The sequence below is a fragment of the Macaca mulatta genome, chromosome 1 (genome assembly GCF_049350105.2).
Source record: "Macaca mulatta isolate MMU2019108-1 chromosome 1, T2T-MMU8v2.0, whole genome shotgun sequence".
NCBI lineage: Eukaryota > Metazoa > Chordata > Mammalia > Primates > Cercopithecidae > Macaca > Macaca mulatta.
This window is the reverse complement of record NC_133406.1, coordinates 32755091-32777856: the sequence shown is the minus strand read 5'-3', so window position 1 is coordinate 32777856 and position 22766 is coordinate 32755091. Positions and strand designations below refer to the sequence as shown.

Sequence of the window (22766 nt, the reverse complement as noted above, 5' to 3'; positions counted from 1 at the left end):
CATTTTCCAAAGCTGCTGGGGGCCAGTCTCAGTGCATTTTCTGCTCTTCTCCACAGGGCTGGACAACATACACAGGATCACATCCCAGGGCCGCTATGAGCTGCGCGTGGATATGCGTGATGGCCAGGAGGCCGCCTTCGCCTCCTACGACAGGTTCTCTGTCGAGGACAACAGAAACCTGTACAAACTCCGCATAGGAAGCTACAACGGCACTGCGGGTACCTATGGCTCCTGAGCAGACCCCACGGGCAGTGGGCATGGGACAAGAGCCCCCAGATTCTAGGCCTAAGCTGCCTCAGGAAGCAGCAGCACCCACAGAGTTCCTGCATTCACTGCTGGCCAGGGAGAAGGGCCATGCCACTCGGAACCACTGGCAGTGGTCCCGGCTCTCCCTGACCACTCACCTAAAAGCAACTTTGCAGGACTTCAGTTTCACCATCTGGAAAATTGTAATAAGGATGCCTGCCCTGAGTAGTCAGAAAAAAATGAGACCAGTAGAGTGAAAGTGCTTTTAAAGTTTAAAAAAGATGCAGTGTGAAGACGAAGAAGGATTGTTTTGCTTGTTTAGATTAGTCACTATGGGCTCTTACGCAGTGAGAGCAGAATCATCCACTGGGTAGAAATCTCCCATGCAATGACATCCAGGAAAACTATCTTTGAATTAGTGCAAATCATACAGATGTCGCCCCTCTCTGAGATGCCCCCAACACCCCACCCTGGCCATCAGCAGTCATGCTAACACCTGGTCAAGGAGCAAATGATGCCACTTACCTGTTCCTCATTGGCCATGTTCCTTTTCATTCCTCTGCAAGAATCACATAGATGGTCAGGTTTTCTGTGTAGATTTTTACATTATTTCTACCAAGCAGAACAACCATCTCATCAAGCTTGGTTGCATTAGTAGTTTTTTCAGAATATAACATCCAGTCTGCTTCTTGGGCTTTGCCAATCTGTTTCCTGTGTTCTATTATAACACATTTCATAAAACCTGATTTTCCAAATATTCTAATGTTTGATACTTGGAATTATTGGCCCTTTCATTAACACGAATTTTAGGGTTAAATGCTGGTGTGTAATTTTAGCAACATTTTTATGACTCTTGAAATTAAGAAGAGAATTAGGGTGTTGTCCTTCCAGTTACTGAATCTGTTCAAGTATTTCTCTTTTTAGCCAGATACTCCAAAGAGAAGACATGCTTTCCTTTCTCATGCTCACATCTGAGATCATTTCCAACAGCAATGACATCAGCCTGAAGTGCCCCCAACAAAAGGCCCAATTTGACACACTTTGGGCATAAAACAGCCATTGAAACGGAGCATATTAAACAAGATGCCAGACTAAATCATTTAAAAAATCACCTGATGCTATTCACTTCTAAGATTAGAATTGTGCCTGTAGAAAAGCCATTCTGATTTCTCCTATAGGAAAAGAAGCCAGCCTTCCAACTTCCCTACAGCACCCCCTCCCTCCCTCCTCTTCATCCCCCTGTGCTTTCATTTGCCTTTCTTGGGCCTGGCCCTTGCTCCCTCTGTTCCAGCTCTGTCTTGTTTCGGGGCCTATGGAGGCCAGAACAGGTGGACTGCATGCTACTCTCATGTCTCAGGGGGAGATCCTGCCAACAGTGTGGCTGTTCATCATCAGCTAATTAGGGTCTTATCTCTCACCTCGAATATTCAGTTCATCTTCTTCAAAAGTTGAAAAGTTGGGCTTTGTTAGGCTGCCATCCTCTCTAGGCAACATCACACAATGGTTGTTCTTTCTAGATCAGGTTTCTGGGGAGGAAGAGCCCATCCCCTCTCTTCTGGCATTTAATAACGCCCAATTCTCCTGTACCTTATCTTTAGTAGTTTCTCATTTTTGCTGGCCTTCTGAATCAACCCATCTCCAGGGCCTCTGATCCAAGTTCAGCCTTTTCTCCTGTTCCTCATTTCCCAAGGCTGCAAACATTCAAGTTTCTAGGACGCTGCTTGGATCAGAACTGAAAATTCCAAACTAAGTTATCAATCAGAGGTTGTTGAGCAGCTCCTAAAAGTTTATTGTGCAAGTTGTGGGGACTCAATAGAAGCATAAAACATGGCCTTTACAAAAACTAAATGTCTAGTTTTAAAAAAGAAACAGGAAATAACTCATCACACAATCAGTGGTACTCAGTTCTAGCTTTTTTTGTTTCTGTTTTTGTGTTTTTGAGACAGAGTCTCACTCTTTCACCCAGGCTGGTGTGCGGTGGCTTGATCTTGGCTCACTGCAACCTCCGCCTCCCAGGTTCAAGCAATTCTCCTGCTTCAGCCTCCCGAGTAGCTGGGATTACAGGCACACACCACCACGCCCAGCTAATTTTTGTGTTTTTAGTAGAGATGGGGTTTTGCCATGCTGGCCAGGCTGGTCTCGAACTCCTGTCCTGAGGTGATCCACCCACCTCGGCCTCCCAAAGTGCTGGGATTATAGGCATGAGCCACCATGCCTGGCCTCTCATTTCTAGTTTAAGGGGTGTTCGTGGAAGGGGAGTCTGGGTGGTGGAGGGTGGCATCATAAAGGCAGCTGCATTCAACTGTGATTCCCATAGTAAGGAAAACAAACCCTGGAAGTTACAGAAGGAGCAGATGCTGTGGAGGAGGGGAGGCTGTGAAGGGACTGGCAGAGCAGGGCAAAGTGTAAATTCAGGAGGAATAGAGAAGATTGGTGAGGCAGGTAGAACCAGATACAGAAGCTGGAAAATCAAGGAGCAGAGGAATTCAGTCTTCACATGGTAGCAGTGGAGGGCCATTGTAGGTCCCAAGAAGAAAAATAGAAGCGGGGTTTAGGAAGATCCCTGTGACAGCCACGAACAGGATAAAGTAAGTCCAAGCGAAGAACATAGAGCGGCTAGCGGCTGCTGCATTGGTCCTAATGGGAGACAGTAGGAGTCTTGACTAACGTTGCGAATTAAGAAAAAGGTATTATAAATCTGAACAGTGGTTTGAGAGAGAGAAACCAGGACTTAATGTGTTAAACATATAAGGTGGCTATATGAGGCAGAAATGGGAAGGGGAGCCAGGCTTTGGGAGGATGTAAAGACCAACATTGGGAGCATGTCTGCCACAGTGGAAGGTAACCTCAGAGTGGAAACTGGAGAGAACTGCTCCAGGGGAATAATGAGGACAAATTCTAGATGACAGAGGGAGAGGCAGGGAGTGAGAAGATAGGATGTGAGTGGAGACCGCATAATCAAGGAACTGATGGTGAAAGAAATAATCATTAAGAAGTAAGATTAATCTAATAATTTTTAAGACAAAAGATACGAATGTGACTTAGGGTGAGAGGAGGTGAAAATTAAAAAAAAAAAAGATAGAAGAAAAAGGGCCGGGCTCACGCCTGTAATCCTAGCACTTTGGGAGGCCGAAGTGGGCAGATCATGAGGTCAAGAGATCGAGACCATCCTGGCCAACATGGTGAAACCCCGTCTCTACTAAAAATACAAAAATTAGCTAGGTGTAGTGGCGTACACCTGTAATCCCAGCTACTCAAGAGGCTGAGGCAGGAGAATCTCTTGAACCTGGGAGGCAGAGATTGCAGTGAGCCAAGATTGTGCCACTGCACTCCAACCTGGGTGACAGAGCAAGACTCTATCTCAAACACAAAAAAATAAATAAATGAAAATAAAAATAAATAAAAGAAAAAGGAAAAAGTAAGCAATATGTTTTAACTTTTCCAGGATCTGGAAGAGATGGGAAAGAGGGAGTTGTAGATGGTGGGGTTAACTCTAGATGGGCATAAAATCTGAGTCCCTGGAGACTGGAAGGGGAAGACAAAGAAGACGGGATAAAGATCATGACATGTTGAGTTAGGGCCTCCCCAGTGAGGGTATCAGCTTTCCCTATAAAATAAAGATCAACCTCTTGAGAGTTAAGTTGTGGCGGGAAGCATTGGAGGCATTGAGTGGCCACTGTGAGCCTAGACTCAGAAGCCACAGAATCAGAATAGGTCTCTCCTCGCTTAAAGCAAGCTCAAAAGCACCCAAGACTTCTTTCATTCAATACATAGCATGAGCCCCTCCACAACATCCCTAGCCACAAATCCTGATCCTGCTAAAAGTCTTATCAATTATTAAAATTTAATTACAGTCTGATCCCTCATCTTAAATACACAATTTACCTGAGCCCCCTGCACAATATCCCCAAAAGAGAATACGCAGCCTCTGTTTGCCCCTCAGAATAGAAATCTCACCACCTCTTTAAGCAGTCTATTCCACTTGTGAACACCTCTAATATTTAGGGAATTTCTCCTTGTATATTTAGCCTAAATATGCCTCTTTTTTTATTATTATACTTTAAGTTCTAGGGTACATGTACACAACGTGCAGGTTTGTTACATATGTATACATGTGCCATGTTGGTGTGCTGCACCCATTAACTCGTCATTTACATTAGTTGTATCTCCTAATGCTATCCCTCCCCGCTCCCCCCACCCCATGACAGGCCCCATTGTGTGATGTCCCCCACCCTGTGTCCAAGTGTTCTCATTGTTCAGTTCCCACCTGTGAGTGAGAACATGTGGTGTTTGTTTTTCTCTCCTTGCAATAGTTTGCTCAGAATGATGGTTTCCAGCTTCATCCGTGTCCCTACAAAGGACATGAACTCATCCTTTTTTATGGCTGCATAGTATTCCATGGTGTATATGTGCCACATTTTCTTAATTCAGTCTATCACTGCTGGACATTTGGGTTGGTTCCAAGTTTTTGCTATTGTGAATAGTGCCGCAATAAATACACGTGTCCATGTGTCTTTATAGCATCATGATTTACAATCCTTTGGGTATATACCCAGTAATGGGATGGCTGGGTCAAATGGTATTTCTATTTCTAGATCCTTGAGGAATCACCACACTGTCTTCCACAATGGTTGCACTAGTTTACAGTTCCACCAACAGTGTAAAAGTATTCCTATTTCTCCACATCCTCTCCAGCACCTGTTGTTTACTGACTTTTTAATGATCGCCATTCTAACTGGTGTGAGATGGTATCTCATTGTGGTTTTGATTTGCATTTCTCTGATGCCCAGTGATGAGCATTTTTTCATGTGTCTGTTGGCTGCAAAAATGTTGTCACCACCTACTAATCCTCATACTTCCCCACAGAATTTATTTAATTTTTTTCTCAATAGCCCATCAAATATTTGGTGACGGTGATCACAGGCTATGTGTCCCTCTTCAAGTCCGCTCTTCCCCAAGATACAGCCCAGATGTCCCAAGCACTTCTCCTTTGACATGGTTATGGTTTTTTCATCATCCTATTTCTTATGAATGGGAACTCTAATTTGCTGATGTCCCTCTTCCCATGTGGCCTCAAGTTCAGAATGTGGGTTCTTGGGTGTCATCTGAACAGGCCTGGTGAGGCAGGGAGAAGGTGGGCTGAAGCTGCATGGTGGTGACCCAGAATGGCCCAAGTCTGCCTGGTTCATCGCCATCTCCTCTGAAGACAGGAGGAACCATGAGTGGCCCATGTCCCAGTGCAGGCCTGGAGGAAACAGCTGAGGGTTGGGGGCGGGGTGGGCAATGAGATGGGGCTAAGTGGCGAAAGTTCTCAGCAAAAGTGGTCAAAGGGATTAGGAAGTTGGTTGGAGATTGTAGCATGGAAGTGGTTGGCCCTGGGGGTAAGGTGAATTAAGAGTTCGGTAGAGCCATGCTGAAAAACTGGGTGGAAATGAAAAGGTAAGTAGAAGGCTCCATAAGTGGAAGCCAGGTTTGCTGGAAGTGGGTCAAATGTCCAGAAAATCCTGATAAAGCAGTGACAAATGGGAGAGTCTCATGAATGTATCTTTTTTGCAGGGGACTCCCTCAGCTATCATCAAGGACGCCCTTTCTCTACAGAGGATAGAGACAATGATGTTGCAGTGACCAACTGTGCCATGTCATACAAGGGAGCGTGGTGGTATAAGAACTGCCACCGGACCAACCTCAATGGGAAGTACGGGGAGTCCAGACACAGTCAGGTAAGTGATGCTCCACCTCTGCTGTGAATAAGCCCAAGCTGTGGAACCCATGCTCCCTTAGCTTTATGTTTTAAAGGCACACGCGAGTCCTTCATTTCCCTTTAAAAAGAAATATTTGGAGTCTTGAGAAAAGTAATGCAGACAATAGGATAAGATCAGGACAGAGTAGAAGCCAGAGGAAGGAAAGGAAAGGACCCAGGAACCAGAACTCACCCAGAGAAGCCCTTGATACCCAGTCAAGTTCCCTTTCATTCCCTTATCCAGATGACCCCATGAAGAAAGCTTATCAGTTCTGAGGACAGCTTCACAGGCTCAACTTTACCCTAAAAACAGTCCCAGGAAGATAGAGATTGAAAATACCAGTCTGAACTGGACAATCTTTCCCTATCAGAGACCACAAATTTATAGACTGGGCTGGGTGACAGGGAGACCAGCAGGACCAACTAGACTTTCTAAGTGTTAACACTGAAACAGCCCACATCAGGGAAACCCCTCAGTTCTGGGCAAACCAAAAGGGTTTGTCACCCTAGGTAGAAACCGCCTAAGTCTCCCATTAGGAGTGAGCAGTCAAACACAGTTATTCTCTTCCAAATGCTTCCACCCTGTTGGGATTTCACAACCATCTACTGGTGCATGCCACTCCTGGAAGCCAAAAACAAAGCTGGCAATAAGGAATGACCTGCAACATGCTCCCTGGAAAGACCCACGCCAGCAGCACATTTAAGGAGAAAGCTGGAAAGAGACTCTGCCCCTTTCACTTTATTGGGAACTCGGCCTCGAAGCTTCATGTTAGCTGAAAATAGCTAACCCCACATTGTGGATTCCCTGTTTCCATAATTATCCTTTTTATGAAGTGGGGTGTTCCATGGTGGGGGATGACCTAACATGCTTTTCTTTCTCACACCCAGGGCATCAACTGGTACCATTGGAAAGGACATGAGTTCTCCATCCCCTTTGTGGAAATGAAGATGCGCCCCTACAGTCACCGTCTCATGGCAGGAAGAAAACGGCAGTCCTTACAGTTCTGAGCAGTGGGTGGCTGCGAGCCAACCAATCTTCTCTGTCATTTGTTTGTATTTTATAATATGAAACAAGGGGGGAGGGTAATAGCAATGTGTTTTGCCACATATTAAGAGTATGTGAAGGAAGCAGGGTTGTGGCAGGAATCCTTTGGCTACCATCTGCTCTTGGTTTCTGCTGCCCTGGAGCCTGACCCTCAGTCTCCATTCTCCCTCCTACCCAGTCCTCCTCAACCTTCACCTCCTTTCCCACCAAGGAGGAGATGTAGGAAGTTTTCTTAAAGGGCCAATTCAAAGTGCAGATTGTTATGGTGACAGGCACATACCTTTTTCTATCCTTCTTCTGAGATGTCCTCCACCTTCCAGGTATTTGTGATTTTGTCACAGCCTGACATGGCCACGTTCTCACATTGGCCCACAAGAAAGAGCCTCAGCAAGAGAGGTTTGCCAACAATTCCCCTTAAGAGGAAACAGATCAACTGTACCCCATCCCAGCAACCCAGGTTCTTTTCCCTTTCTTTCTTTCTTCCTTCCTTCCTTCCTTCCTTCCTTCCTTCCTTCCTTCCTTCCTTCCTTCCCTCCTTCCCTCCTTCCTTCCTTCCCTCCCTCCCTCCCTCCCTTCTTCTTTCTCTCTTAACAGTATCTCACTCTTGCTCAGGCTGGAGTGCAGTGGTGCAATCTCAGCTCACTACAGCCTCAACTTCCTGAGCTTAAATGATCCTCTCACCTCAGCCTCTTGAGTACCTGGGACTACAGGCATGAGCCACCATACCTGGCTGATTTTTCTTTTATTTTTTGTAGGGATGGGGTCTTGCTATGTTGCCCAGGCTGGTCACAAACTCCTGGCCTCGAACAATCCTCCCACCTCTGCCTCCCAAAATGCTGGGATTACAAGCTACAGCCACTGCACCTGGCCCCAAGTCCTTTATAATGGGCCAAAGATTCTCATCTTCTGACACTCCTACTATACCAGCCACATGTCCTGTTACCTTTCAAGAACAGTGGCCCTTTTCTGGCCCTGACGGAGCCTTTTGCCTAATTCCATCCTATCTTAGACCCCAGAGCCTCACAAACCCAACCAGAATTTTGGAATCTGGTTCCCAAGGCATTGCCTGCTCCTGGCCCTGGGTGGCACAGTGGCAATGTGCCTGTGAGTCATCAGCCACTGCCCCCACCCTCAGGTCAGACAGACAGTCACTTTCTGCAAAGGTAGGAGGGGGAGATGGTTGTAGTTTTTAGCACTTTTGGATCAGGCATTGAGGAAAGGACTGAAGAAGTCAAAATCAGGGCACTGCCGTAGAGATTATAGTTTCCATGGGAAACACAGATATTCCCTAGCCCTGTTTTCTCCATTTCTGGTCCTATTTGTCACAGATGTTTTTTCATGAATTGCAAACCGAAGGCCTCATATCTGTCTTCACCCAAGCCATCCTTAGTGTAGGTGGTTTAATAAGAGTCAGAAGAAGAAGGTATATGCCCAGAGAGCTATCCCCTGACTGATAATCCTGGAAAGAGGTTGAATTTTTTTTTTTTCTTTTTTGGTCCTGTAGGAAACAGGAAAGACCTCCTTAATAAGTTGAGATCATGAGAAGCCTTTCCATCTTCTTTTATTATTCTGCCTTGGGAAGGGAAAATGACAACAGCCAAAGGAAAATACATCCAGAAATTCAAAGGTGAATAGGTGATAACTGTGGGCCTACTTCCCATTTTATGAGATGCGCTGTCTTCACTAGCACGATTTGATTCTTAAGGCCAAGAGAGCTAGAGGCTCTAGAAGCCATGACCTTTCAATTTCTCCTCCAAATCAAATATCAGCAGCCATCCCTGCAACATCTGCCCAAATCCATGCCCAGTTTCCTGAGCTGTCTTCTCCCTTTCCTCTCCCATTTCTCAGGGCCCAGCACCATTTTCTGTAGTGCCTATGTTTGTCTGACCAGGGCAGTGTGTACCTTTGCCAACCAGTTACTGGATGAGCCTGAGTGTTGGCAATTTTCTAATGGAAACATTCTCACTCTTACCAAGTTTTGAGAGCCAGGATGAGCAGTCCCTTGGGCCGACCATCATGCCTCGGACCTCATGGGGATGTGGTCAGCCGCCGTTGACTGAAGGCACTTTCCTTGCCACAGGCTCCTAGGCTTTGTCCACTGCTGTGGTGTGGATGTGACAGGCATACCCTGAAAACCCTAGGCGCCACTTCCATTTCTCAGTTCACCATGGGCTTCAACAAACTGGGAGGAGGAAAAAACAGAAACAGATCCTTTCAACAAACATGTAAATTACATAAGACTTACCTAGAGATAGGGCAACGATGAATAGTAGGAAGCACATTGAATGGGAAACTTGAGGGCCAAGGTACAGGCCAACAGCTGTCATCTTAGCCACATGACATCAGCTGGGTTGTTTCACCTCTCTGGGCCGCAGCTTCTTCATCTGTCAGATGACAGATTAGACTAGAATGAATTCTAATTTCCCTTTCAGTTTTGACAGTCAATGATGCTAATCTGTGATCTGAAAACCTGAGTAGAAATTGGCATGGTGAGAGAGCACAATTAGGTAATGAAAATTCACTAGAATCCCTGTTTCATGAGGAAGGAAGAAAGGAAGGCAGGAAGGCAGGAAGGCAGGGAGGGAAAGAAAAGGAAGGGAGAGAAAGAAAAGAGAGAGATTGATTCAAAAGTCATAAGTAAAACATACAAACACACACACACACACACACACACACACACAAATACTGCAGAAAAGATCATGCCGAGTAAGAGACTGAACTCTTTTTGTCCATAAAAACAGAGCCCAGGTACCTGGGTGGTGACAGCACAGCCCACTTCATCAAGGAAGTTGAAATGGAAAAAGATTATGTGTTGTCAATTCAGGTGAAAGTCAAGAAACATCAGTGGAAACCAAAATCTTCCTTTTATTGAAACCATTCTACATTATGGAACATTTTTACAAATAGTACCAGCGGCATTGCATAGCTTTATTTTGCAGCAAGAAAGAGATTCAAAGATCAGCTTATTCAACCCTCTATAAAAGGATTTATAGATTCCTTTTATTAAGTAGAGTGATTTTCTCATGAGTTTTCACCATGTTTAAAAGACACTGTGCCCCACTCTCTTCCCAAGGTCTATGGTCAACTTGACTCAATGCTCTTAACTTTCCTTACTGATTCCTGCTTATCCTGCTCCTCCAAGCACAACTGCTTTTCCCAAAGGTAAATCCAGTAAGCAATACTCACAAAGCACCCACCCTAAGCACACCAGTTTCCCTCAAGGGACTCAGAAGGAATCGAGGTAGACTCTTCTCAGAGGCTGTTTGACTGCAGACACATCAGGATACGTACTTAAACCCAAAACCAAAACCACCACCAATGACTGCAACAGATTCACTGTCTAGACCCAAGGTCCAGGCAGTTTCCCTTTTATGCATTTCTCCACCATAAAAAGATAGTTTCCAACATATCAAACACACATTCACCAGAGTTATTTCTACAAGGTGAAGGGGTCAGGTGTAGAAGAGGTGGCAAGAACGACAAGTCTATGGAAAACTGCTGACCTTGAGACCAGAGTGAACTGGTGGACGGGGACTTACTAAGTGTGGCCACAAGGTGGCAGTCACCTCCTGAAACCCTGTGTGAAACGTCAGTGGGGTTGAGAAAGGTCTCCAGTTTTTCAGGAAAGCAGAACCAGGACCCAGGAAAAGTGGCCAGCTGATTTGTATGGGGGATTGATTTGTAAAAGAACAACAACAGCATATGGCAGCAAGGAAATGCCAAGTAAACATCTACAAATGTTTGAATCCACCTGTCCCTCACCTACCAACTTACCCCTCTACTACTCATCAAGTGGTAAGACTCCTAACGCCCCACTTCCTTCCACCTGAGAACCAACCAGCACCCTGATATTTCAAAGCCAGACCTAAAGAACCATGGTTGCCAATGAGCTCGGTGCCAAACCAAACAATCCTAATCACATTTTTACTTTTCAAATCCAGTCCCAGAGCAGAGCTGTAGATTAAGGGACAAAAGGTCATTGTGGAATCTTTTCAAAGAGCTCTTGTAAAAGCATCAGTTGGGAAAGAGTTTGTGAGTTCCTCTTTGTCCTTTCCTCTGGAGAAAAGATGGAATGTGCAAGAACACTGGATACACCAAGCTATGGGTGTTGAAATAGACGAGCTGGTGACCTGGATTTGCAAATACTCTTGGGACATGAAAACATTTTTTCTTTTTCTTTTTCGTAACCTCCACCCAGAATTTCAGGAAAGGCGGGGCCACATACCCAGGATATATGGTTTTCTACTGCTTGCTTTCTATCACCAGAATGCTATTTAATCTAATTTCTTAGTTCTATGTCTTTTCTTCCAAGGAGGTAGGGCGTGGGGTTGGGGGACACTTTCCACCTTACTTGCATCTCACTGTCCACTCTTAAATTTTTATTAGGAAACCTCTGAAAGATTCCAAATTCAGTTCAGTTTCAATAATCCCAAAGAAGTTGGGATAATTTGTTTTCACTTGCTTCAAACTTGCCACGGCTGCAGGAGGAGTCTCAGGACCTCAGAGGAGTGGGGCAGATGTATGAAGTCTGGGAGTCTGCCTCCCACCCAGATGCCAGGAGCTGCATACTCAGCTCTGCCTCACTTCGCCGATGGTCTGCTTTCACCCAGGTTACCATGACAGAGAAGGTCTATCCTCTAAAGAAAGCTGAGTTATAGGCTGGCCTCTGGGTTTGTGCCTGTAGCCTCTCTCTGGTTGTATCACAGAGTCCTTTGATCACAGTCCTGAAGATGTTTAGCTGAATGCCTCCTCAAACCTTTGCTTCTTCCATAACCCAATCCTACACATATGTGATAAAGCTTTCTTCAACAATACTGGAGCATTTGGACACTACCAGTCCAGATGAGAACTCACAGATGAAATGAAAACTTTCAAAAACAAGCAGGGAAAGTAACTCCTATATGCTTTAAGATGATGTATTGGTGTAGACTCAGGTCCAGTTTGAAAAAATGTCTCTGGTTCTTTCTAATTGTATCCACTCTGGATTTGTTTATGCCAGTTCTACATTCGTCAAGCTTTGAGAAACAGGTGGGAAGAAGAAAAATATAAAATTAAGAAGAAGCTGATGGATCACTGGAGATTCAAAACAAGTCTTCTACAGATGGCACCACACTAAAATGCAGAGACCAGGCAGGCGCAGCCATGGGAGAGGAAGCAGCATTGACTTCTCACATTCTGGCTTCCAACCTCCCACCAGAGCTTCTGCCACTCACTCACTTAACTTGAGGAGAAACTAAGGCACCGAGGCCTGTCACTGCACAGAAAACGAGAAGCAGAAGGGCTTTTTTTGCTGGCTCAACCAGTTCTGCCTGGATCTCACTTTTGCATCACCAGTAGTCACAAGCCTGATTTGTCATCTCCAGCATTCTGTTTAATTTTTTAAGGTCAACCTTTGCCTGAAACATGACTTCATTGCACCTGCAGCACTTCATTGTCCAAATGTCCTTGGCAAACCTCACGGTCTTTGGACAGTGTTGCATTTTCTCCAAACGGGAAATCCTCCCTGCTTCCTCAAGCTTAATAAGGATCTTGCAGTGCATCCAAATAACACAGCTCTTGTTCCTCAGACACACTTGGTCCCCTCTGATAACTTCATAAAACAGCTCCTTATTGTCTGGGCCATGAAGCCGGGCTAATGCTAACGTTCCAGTTCAGAAACATTGTACTCTATTATTCTCATGAGGCCAGCTCTCCTGGGTACTGGCACTCACTCATTGGCACCATGGATTCAGGTCAGGTGGTGCAAACGTCTTCCCTGAGAAGCAAGCCATACACCCAAGAGGTCTAGAACATCTAGGTCACAAGAAAGGGTTTCAGTCCAGATGCATTGTCAGTAAGTGAACGCATGGACAAGAATGCATGGACTATTATTTTCTTCCCATCACTGGTTTAGCAGCCCCCAGGGAGCCCCTGTGTTGCTCTTTAATATCCTGACATTGAGCACTAATATGCTCAACACTGCCTCCAACAGGCAAATGTTGGAAATACACTTTCAGAGCTGGATAGGACTCAAGATCATCTAATCTGATCCTCTCATTTTATTTCCTCTCAAGGAAACCAAGGGCAAGAAAGTTTAGGCAATTTGCTCACATTCACACAGGCAATTAGTAACAGAGCTGAGTTCAGGTCTGGTATAGGCTTTTTAATTTGATTCTCCCCAAATGAAGACTAAGATAAATAGCATTTATTGCATACCTACTATTTACCAGATACTGTGCAAAGGGCTTTACATATATTACTTTACTAAATCCTCACCATAAACTTTAAGTCAGTTTTAACCATTTTATAGAAGAGGGAATGGAGGGCCAGGAAAGTTAAGTAACATGCTCAAAGTCACACAGCTACTAAATAGAGCCATAATCTGAACCTTTGTCTAATTTTGAAGCCCTTGATTTTTCCACTTCATGAGGCTGCTCCCCTTATATTTATTTAGCCAAGTGACCACCATCTTGGATTTTACTAATATTCTTACAAAGGGTCTTTGATGCCACTTCCTCTGACTTTTAAGAAAAGGAAATCCTTGCATTATTTTTGCCATATACTCCAGGGTACCCTCAGTCTCATCATCATGGGGAATAAGAAACATCCTGACATCTCTTTCCTTTTCTTTCTTTTTAAATTTGATAGGTGAGGGAGAGGGTCCCCAACAGAATGAGAGAGGGAAGATAAGAACCAGAATATAAACCCAATACCCCCACCCCACTCTTTTGGGAACATCCCAACATTAGAAGAGTGGATATTCCAAAGTCATTTTTTTCAGGCTGGAGCAGGCAGTGTAGCCAGGATTGAGGAAGGAGAAGCCACAGAATAAACATGGTACATGTTCCCAGAGCATCAATTTCACTCCAGAATTTGGGAAGAAAGGGTTATATTATTAGTGTATTCAAACCAGTATGGATAGTACAAATGCAGGCATCCTATAAATTTGTAGGTTAAAACCAGCAGGTTGAAGACTGATTTAGGCCACTCCTTCCAGACTTCCAGGGATACAAACACCTTCACAGTTCCCTGCAGGAGTACGACAGTGGAAATATTTGGGGAATGAAGCTAGAAGGCAGGAGATACATTCATTTTACTTATCCCCCTGGTTTCTTTTCCCCACTCCTTACCTGCCCCACATCCCCAGTGGGTGGGAAGGCATCAGAGGACAGTTGGCTACAATCTCATCTTTCTTTGCTACTTTGGGGAATTTAGAAGGAAATCAGTACCTGGCAACGTGGTATTTTTAGCTGCCAGGCCAAAACTCCAGACATAAACCCCTTCCCTTTAACTGAATGATGTTTATATATAAAGGAATAGATCTCCCCAAGAAACAACCCCAGAACACTGGTTCCCTTCCAGTGTGGGGGCTGCTTGGGCAGCAGTGACAACGGTGCATTAGATGCAACGGACACTATGATTCCTGCAAAAATGTCAGCCAACTAAGTGCTCCTTTACCAGCTGCGGAGGCCTAGACTCACACCATGGTCCCACAGATTCAAGGTTTAGAATCTATGTGAATCTATTCTGGTTAACACACAGGCTCCTCCTTCCAATCATTCACACACACACACACACACACACACATGCATGCATACATACACAGGTGCACATGCACAAGCACACACATCTAATTATTCCAACCTTGAATACTCCCCAGGCCCATGGGGATGCCCAGGTACCCTAAGCAAGTCACTGTGACACTGAGGGGGTCATTACCTGGGGCTCCGAGCAGCTGAAACCCATGCTGGTGGTCTCTAGACTGTTGTTCTGAGAAATCATAAACACCAAATCCTCCAATCCCTCTGAATTTGAGTTTGTCATTTTAACCTTTAACGGCCTTTTCAGGTAAAAATAACAAAGACCAGTTTACTGACTTTGTAGCTACAATGAGCTTGAAAAAGTGCTTACTTAAAAGAAAGACTGGAGGGAAGAAAAAAAAGAAGAAAATGGAGTACATACTCCTCAGACAATGCACACTTTAATGAGCTAAAATAAAAATAAAAACATACGGAGAAAGGGAGAGGAGAAAACCAGCTTCCCTGATCCTTTCATGGCACTGTAGCTCAAAGACTGGAATCTCTGCTTGTTAACCATTGTTAACTAGTATTTTTAGTCCTGGTTGCTTTTAGCCTCTGTATAGTTCCTTTTTTAAACACATTTTCTATACGTTAATAAAAGATCCTGAAAGAATGACGTGTGTCTTCTGAGTCCTAGGGGCATTGGGGGGCATGCCTGTCTTAAGGATGGGCCTGCCTTCTTTTCTCTGGGCTTCCTTTCCTTAATGTTTCTGGCCCACTTCTGCCAACATGTCTTCTCCACATCACCCTTTGGGTGGACTGTTCTCCCCCATGGCCCTGCTCCCCCATCTACACCCCTTGTCCACCCTGTTTCTGTTCTCTCATTATATCCTGAATGTCTTGACCCCTTCCTCATTCTTCCCTCCTTCTTCTCTCCTCTCTTCTACTCTCCTGCTTCTCTCCTCTCTTTGTGTCTTTCTCTCCTCTCTTTGCATCTTTCTCTCTCTCTTTGCATCTTTCTCTCTCTCTTCCTTTCTTTCTTCCCTACCTTCCACCCACTTTGGGAAATCATAAACACCAAATCCGCCAAACCCTCTGAATGTTAGTTTGTCATTTTAACCTTTAACAGCCTTTTCAGGTAAAAATACCAATTTCATCTCACCCTTTGCTTTTACCATCAGAAAAGGTCACCAATGGGTGATGGTGTCTGCTGCCCTAGTATTACCAGATGGGCCTTTTGTATAGTTTTGAGTCCTTGATCAGCCACAGAGACGGTGACTCACTGCCCACCTCCTTCCAGCCTCCTCTCCTGGCTCCCTCAACCCTGAAGTGCCCAGGGGTGGTCTGATCCCCAAGGCTCTAGTGCCATCTATGGGTACTGCCGGAGAACATTTGACAGGTCTGGCATGCTGAGCCAGCCTGCCCTCCACTCAGTCAGCTCCTCCGCTGCCAGGTCCTGTTGCTCTGCCTGGGAGCAGCTCCAGCTAATGCACCATTAGCCACTGCCTCTCAGCCTTGGTCACTTGGAAAAACCTTTTCCCTTTCTGTCCCTGGACCCAGTGCATAATGTAAGATCAACTCTCACCTCTGGGTTACATTAAGTAAGACCCCAGTCAGGGAACAGCCCGAAAAAGAGAGTGGTGAGGGGAACTTCTTCCAGTCAGTTCCAGGCGCACAGGAAGTCAGGAAGTGCAGAGATAACTGAGTAATGGCGTCGGGTAAGCACCGCAAACCTAGACTTGCTCTCCCATGCTGGAGTGGGCAGGGGGATTTTAGGAGCCTGTCCAGGGGAGGTCGTATGACAACAGAAACTATCCAAGGGAGAAAAAAAAGAGGTGGAAGCCACATGAACCAGGGTCGGAGGCATGAAACAGCATAGCCTGCTGGAACGTGGCCAGGAGTGGTTTAGTACTCATGTTTGCTTGGAGTTCAATAACAGAGCCAGGAACAGACCGGGCATTGTGAAGACCCCAGACCACAAAGGAGAGACCTTTCTCCACCTTGCATGTTAAAAGGGAGAAATCATGGGTACTTTAAAGAAGGAACAGAATCCCAACCCTGGAAATAAATTTTTTAAAAGGCTCATTCTTCCTAGTCTTTTTTAGACACCAGCAGGCTTCTTCACACCCCTGGGGCCATGTGTCAAACAGGGACAAAACTCCAGCCACACGGCCATCTATCATAGAAGGCCTCTCACAAACACAGCAGGCAAGGCACCTTTCTTAGCCCTTGCCCTGTGCCACGTTTCCTCTTTTAATCCTCATTTCCTAAAAACAAAACAAAACAAAACAAACAAACAAACAAAACACAATTTCTGGAATGTCAGACCATGGTGGCCCTTTAAAAACAGTCACATTTCCTGGTCCTGTTTTAAATAAGCCACTCTGGAAACCTATAGCTCAGGATTATGGGACTAGAGGAGTGACTGCTGTAATATTGAGATAAAAACCTGTCACTTGAATCTTGTCCTGTACTTTGTTGTCTGGAAAATGAAAATGGAAACTAATGCGATATAGTGAAACTTAAAGGAACTTTAGTAATTAGTATTTATTCCTGAGGTTGCTGAATTATGTTCTAACTTAAATGAGTATAATTCACCCATTGCTTAAGACCTCTGGGTACATTTACAACCATCTGAACACAGATTTAATTATTGTTGTGTTATGGGAACGAAGAACTGCCAGGGGGTAATATTAAAAGTGGATTATTAAGCAAGAGAAATGTTGGGAACATTAGTAATCAGTTTAATTACCCAGTAGCATCTTCTTGCCTGTAATACCCCCAGTGTCCCTGGGGACGTGTGCTTTAGCAGTGGCCCCTTTGCCAGTCAGCAATAAGACATCACCACAAATTAGGGCCCTTTGGGCCTGTATCTTTCCACTCATGTGACTTATACAATATTCCCATTGCCTGGGCTTTCAAAGAATTATAAAAAGGGTATGCGTTGGACTTGTAAAGCTACACATAAATGAGTCTCTTGTTCCTCTTCACTCATCTCATCACCTACATTCAAAAAGTACCTACTATATACCAGATCCGATACTGATGCTGGATATATAAAAAGATGAAAGGCCTGCACACCCCCTGCTCCTCCCGGAAGAGATTTGGTCTCTCTCTGTCTCTCTCTCTTTTTTCCCAGTTAAAAAAATTCTTTTATTGAAACTTTAATACCAGTTTGTATTAGTAAGGATTCTCCAGAGAAACAGAACCAACAGGAGATTTACAGAATGTGTGTGTGTGTCTGTGTGTGTGTGTTAGAGAGAGAGAGAGAGACAGAGAGAGAGAGAGAGATTTATTTTGAGGAAATGGCTTATGTGATTATGGACACCAAGAAGTCCCACAATCTGAGTCTGCAAGCCACAGACTCAAGAAACCTGGTCATGTAATTCAGTTCAATTCCAAAGGCCTGAGAATTAGAAAAGCCACTGTTGTAAATCCCACTCAAATCATTAAAGAAGAACAATGTTTCAGCTTAATAGGTGGACAGAAAGAAAACAAAAGGCAAATTCCTCCATCTTCAGCCTTTTTGTTCTATTCAAGTCCTCAACGGATTGGATGATGCCCACTCACATTAGGGAGAGCAATCTACTTTACTCTGTACCCCAATTCAAATGCCAGCCTCATCCAAAAACAATTTTGCAGACACACCCAGAAATAATGTTTAACCGAGGCACCCTGTGGTGCAGTCAAGTTGACACATAAAACCAACCATCACACAGTTGCAAGGCAGTAAACAAACCAGATGTGGTTCCTTTCCCAGGGACGTTCCTGCTGGTGGGGAAGTCATTCTCTAGAAAGAGGTTCAGCAATCCATGGTCAGTGGGCCAGACATTCTCTTTTTGACTCTTTCCTTTTCCACCAGTTTTTACCAAACTCCCTACTCTCTAATTCAGATATTTCACACATACGCAAGGCTCCTTGCTTCAAAGTTTTTAAAATAGATTAAAGTAAACTTTCCAAACTTATGTTTATGTGTTCATGAGAAAATGGAAAGAGATATACAGTGAAAAAACTCAGTTAATTAGGATGAGGGTTGTCATTTCAACATTGACAATATTTTTTTAAAACTCAGACACATTTCAAACACTTCTAACACTTAAAAAAAAGTGGCAATTAAGGAGCCTCTTGAATCCAAAAAGTTGACAGGACCTTCTAAAAAAAACTGATTACTGTAGAATCTTCCCCAGGGGCAGGGACCAGGGGCCAGTGCAAGGTATGGATCAACCTTTAGATGCTGATACCCTCTAATGCTTTAAATAAAAATCGTTATCATCAGAGATCACTGCTAGGCATTCATTCACAGCTGTGCTCTTCATGACAAACAATAAGCTCTTCAGAGGTTTCTGGCAAATACGTGTACATTGTAAGAAATGCAGTAGCAATTATGAAAATTCAGTATGCTAGCTGCACAGGAAATTTAAAGATCCAAGATAAACAATGAAAACTATGAGGAATGCATATATTATGCCTGCATGCAGGTAATACCTGGCTTGATTTGTGAGCCCACTCGCTGTTTATGACATTTCCCCCCCCCCCGTCCCCACTAAATAAAAACCACAAAATAATAACCAAAGTTTGTATTTACAACCAAAGCTACACCGAAACAATTGGCACCAATAACAACCTGGGTTGCAATTAAAGGTAACTCAGTTGACATATTGACTTGGAAAAGCAAGAGATGATTAAAGAAGTCAATGTGGAATGGCCTGCCCTCCTATCCTCCCCCAACCCCCATCCAGTACCATTTAAAGAATTTGAGACATATTCACATAAATCTGGTTTTTTCTTTCAACGAAATGACCTGAATGTTAACTCAGTTTGAAATGTCCACGCTACAAAGCAGTGTTTCAATATAGCAGTACTATTAACATTTTGGTCAGATAATTCTTTGTTGTAGGGACCTGCCCTGTGCTGTTACCCACTAAATTCCAGTAGGACCCCTGCCTCCCACCATGTTGTGACAACCAAAAATGTCTCCCGACATTGCCAAATGTCCTCTGGGGGGAAAAAATCACCCTCAGTTGAGAGACACTGTTATAGGGAGATTTATCACAGAAAGAAGAGATAACTTCAATCCAGGCTTCGTGGAAGCAACATTTCAAAAAGCTTCAGGCCGGTTCATTTCAGCCAAAAAGACAAAAGGATCGCCCAAATGGAACATTGTTATAGCTTTTCTATTGAATTTGTCTTTATATAGTTTATAAATGTTTGAAAAGTTTATATCTGTGTTTTATTTTAGTTTCATTTTGTTGGGATTACTCTGGGTATTTTTGTGGTATGACATTAGATTCCAAGTGGAATTGATAAAATGACACTTACAGAAAATGAGAGTTTGTCTTACAATGGTTCGATTTGTCATGGCTCCCCAGGAATCAATTAGATTTCAAACCACAAGTCACTTGTAAATTAGACCTTTGGCTCTGTTGCTTCACCTGATGGACAATAATAAATGGTATTGATTGTTTAAGATCCCCAAATACTTCACAATCTCATATGTCCTAAAGGTTTCTTAAGAAGAAATACAGGGTAATTAGGCACTAAAGATAGAAGGAAGAGAAGATTTTGTGCCAAAATTCTACCTAAGAATGATATTCAGGTCCAGGATTGCAGTCAACAAAGCAAGGAAGGCCAGTATCACCACCCAAGCTCCCCAGGAGAAAGTGAATATCTAAGTCGCATGCCTAAGGGAGCGTTCCATGATGTTAGAGAAAGCAAAGGGCTAACCAGCTGTAGTCTCAGCTTGTGACAGAGGAAAACACCCTCAGCTAAGCCCCTTTACCAAATTCATCCTCCCAAATAAGAAATCCAGTACACAGAAAGGAAGAGACCAGGGGCAGGGGAGGGTGGGGGCAGATGTTCACTTCTAGCTTTTTTAGAGATGTTTCAATGCTGATTTTTCTTTCCAATTGTCCTGGCCATGCCTGCTGGGCTACTTGGTCCAGTTTTGTTTTAAACAAATGTAGTCACCACAGTAGATCTTTGTAATGGTATGTCAGTTGTGAAGATCACCTGGGATTGGGTCAGCATGTGAATGTGACTGACATCAACGGTCCTCACCTCTACTTCTCTCGGCCAGACAGACAGATCAGTTCAGTCTCTCAAGAAACTCTGATAAGGTCCCTTCCTGCAAGGGTGAACCTTGCACAGAGCTCACAGCAAAGAAGGACAATTTGAGGTTCACGTCTTGGTGCGAAAGGAGGTATGCTGCTCTCCATCGTGATCTTGTTTATCACAGGGTCTTCTTCCAGAAGGAGAGCCAGTGAAGCATCCCCAAACAGGTCTCTCCTGTTAGTCTGGCTGCAACCCACTAGCTGATTTGCAGAACCATTTATTTCTCTTCCAAGACAAAAACACTCTGAGGAGAAAAGACCTCCAGCTTGGCAGAGTAAAGGGTTTATTTTCTTCGCAAAGGGCTGGAGAGGATTGAGAAGCGATTGGGAAGGCACCGATGAGAAGGGAATTCCCCTCATCTGTGACCTCTTTAAGGGAAGAGCCTGGGCTTTCCATTTCTATTTCCAGTATTTAGCCCAGAACTCTGTTTGGACTCAATATAGAATTGATGTAAACTGAATTGAATCAACCCTATCTTCTGTCTATGAAAGAAACTCAATTAACAGCTTTTAGTACTGTAAAATTTAGGACAGATCCATAAAATATTCAAGAAGAGCAAATGTTAAGACTATCTGAGGAGCAGAGGAAAGAACATTGCATCTGACGTCAAAAGACCTATATAGTTGTATAAGTTTGTTCTCACACTGCTATGAGGAACTACCTGAGACTGGGTAATTTATAAAGGAAAGAGGTTAAATTGACTCAGTTCCGCATTGCTAGCGAGGCCTCAGGAAACTTACAATCATGATGGAAGGCAAAGGAGAAGCAGGCACCTTCTTCACAGGGCAGCAGGACAGAGTGAGTGCAAGCAGAGGAAATGCTAGACATAAAACCGTCCGATCTTGTGAGAACTCACTCACTATCACAAAAACAGCAAGAGGGAAACTGCCCCCATGATCCAATTACCTCCACCTGGTTCTGCCATTGACACGTGGGAATGATGAGGATTACAATTCAAGGTAAGATCTGGGTGGGGACACAGAGCCAAACCATATCAGTAGTCAACCTCGTTCTGCCTGTTACTGGTAGTTTGCCCTAGGATAAGTCCTTTTGTCACTCAGAAGCTTAGTGTCCTTCTCTGTAAAATGGGATTAAGAATAATGTCCTTCCTACTTCACAGACCATTGTGAAGGGCAAACTATAAAATGGGCAGAAAAATGCTTTACAGCAGATGTTCTTACAACTGAGAATGTGTTAACTTGGTAGAAGTTAAATGGTGTTGAAAACCAGCCTTAAATCTCAAATATCTTCACAACAGTGTTATGGCCTGAAATTTCACTCACCTGGTTCTCCAAAACAACTTATTGCCTCAAAGAAATGCTGTGGGCAAAATAAGATCATCAACCTGCTATCAAAGGTCAGCTGATAGACACCTGACAACAGAAAGGGGACAAGGGTGGGGTTGGAGCCGAAGGGAACAGAGGACGCAGGAGTGGGACAAAACCTGCACATCTGACGCCACCCCCATGACCACTCTGCAGGGGAAGAATGGTGAAGAAGACTAGGCTGTGTGCAAAGCCAACCCAGTATGTTTCTGAGCCACAGGCTCTCTAAGGACAGTCAGGTTCCAGTCCATTCCTCCACCACCTGTACTGCCCCAGGCCCTCAGCAGCCATCACAGAGAGGTAGTTAATGGCAATCCTTCAGATATGTGGGTTGAGGGCACCTGACTAAGAGCCCTTGTATTTTTCAAAACTCTTGCCAGGAGACCACGCCGCTGGTTGAGAGGCCTGCTGGGTTCTCGAGGTAGCTCTCAAAGGGCGTGCTTTAATAGTATAGATGATAACTTCTAGGAGGGGGCTTTTGAGTGACTCCTAAGGATTGTGGATTTCTGTTGTGTTGAGTGGGCTGCCTGGGAACCAAGGGACAGAGAGGCAGAGCACTGCCATCAGCACCTTCCTCATATCCCCCTTATAACTACAGTCTCAGCCCCAGTTCTACATAGGTATGAAACAAATGTTTAAAGAGTTTTCATTTGAAAAGGCAGACATTATTCTAAATACCTACATTTCTCCACCCAGCTTTGCCCCCAAACTTTGCACAATAGCCCCACATAGGAAGGAATGTCTGCTTCTGCCCCTCACAACAAATCCAAATCTTCCCACTGACAGAAGTGTGGGCTATC

At 44.3% G+C, this 22766-nt stretch overlaps 2 protein-coding genes across 23 annotated transcripts in view; one reads left to right on the top strand and one right to left on the bottom strand.

The window, feature by feature from the left end:
* TNR (tenascin R) overlaps nt 1–7530 on the top strand; it is a 425227-nt gene extending 417697 nt beyond the window's left edge. The window contains 3 exon segments of the mRNA NM_001261001.1: nt 57–218; nt 5803–5966; nt 6875–7530. Coding sequence (NP_001247930.1) covers nt 57–218; nt 5803–5966; nt 6875–6994 — 446 coding nt within the window. The 3' untranslated portion in view covers nt 6995–7530.
* LOC114679329 (uncharacterized) overlaps nt 1–22766 on the bottom strand; it is a 168490-nt gene that overhangs the window by 121794 nt on the left and 23930 nt on the right. For 14 of the 22 annotated variants that reach the window (XR_013416615.1, XR_013416596.1, XR_013416597.1 and 11 more), the window contains exons 2-3: nt 9004–9213; nt 772–805 (exon numbers count right to left, since the gene is read on the bottom strand). The gene's annotated coding sequence lies outside the window, so the exon portion shown is untranslated. Of the gene's footprint in view, nt 1–771; nt 806–7311; nt 7445–9003; nt 9214–22766 lie in introns of those variants that run through there. The other 8 variants (XR_013416605.1, XR_013416611.1, XR_013416613.1 and 5 more) reach the window with 3 other exon arrangements.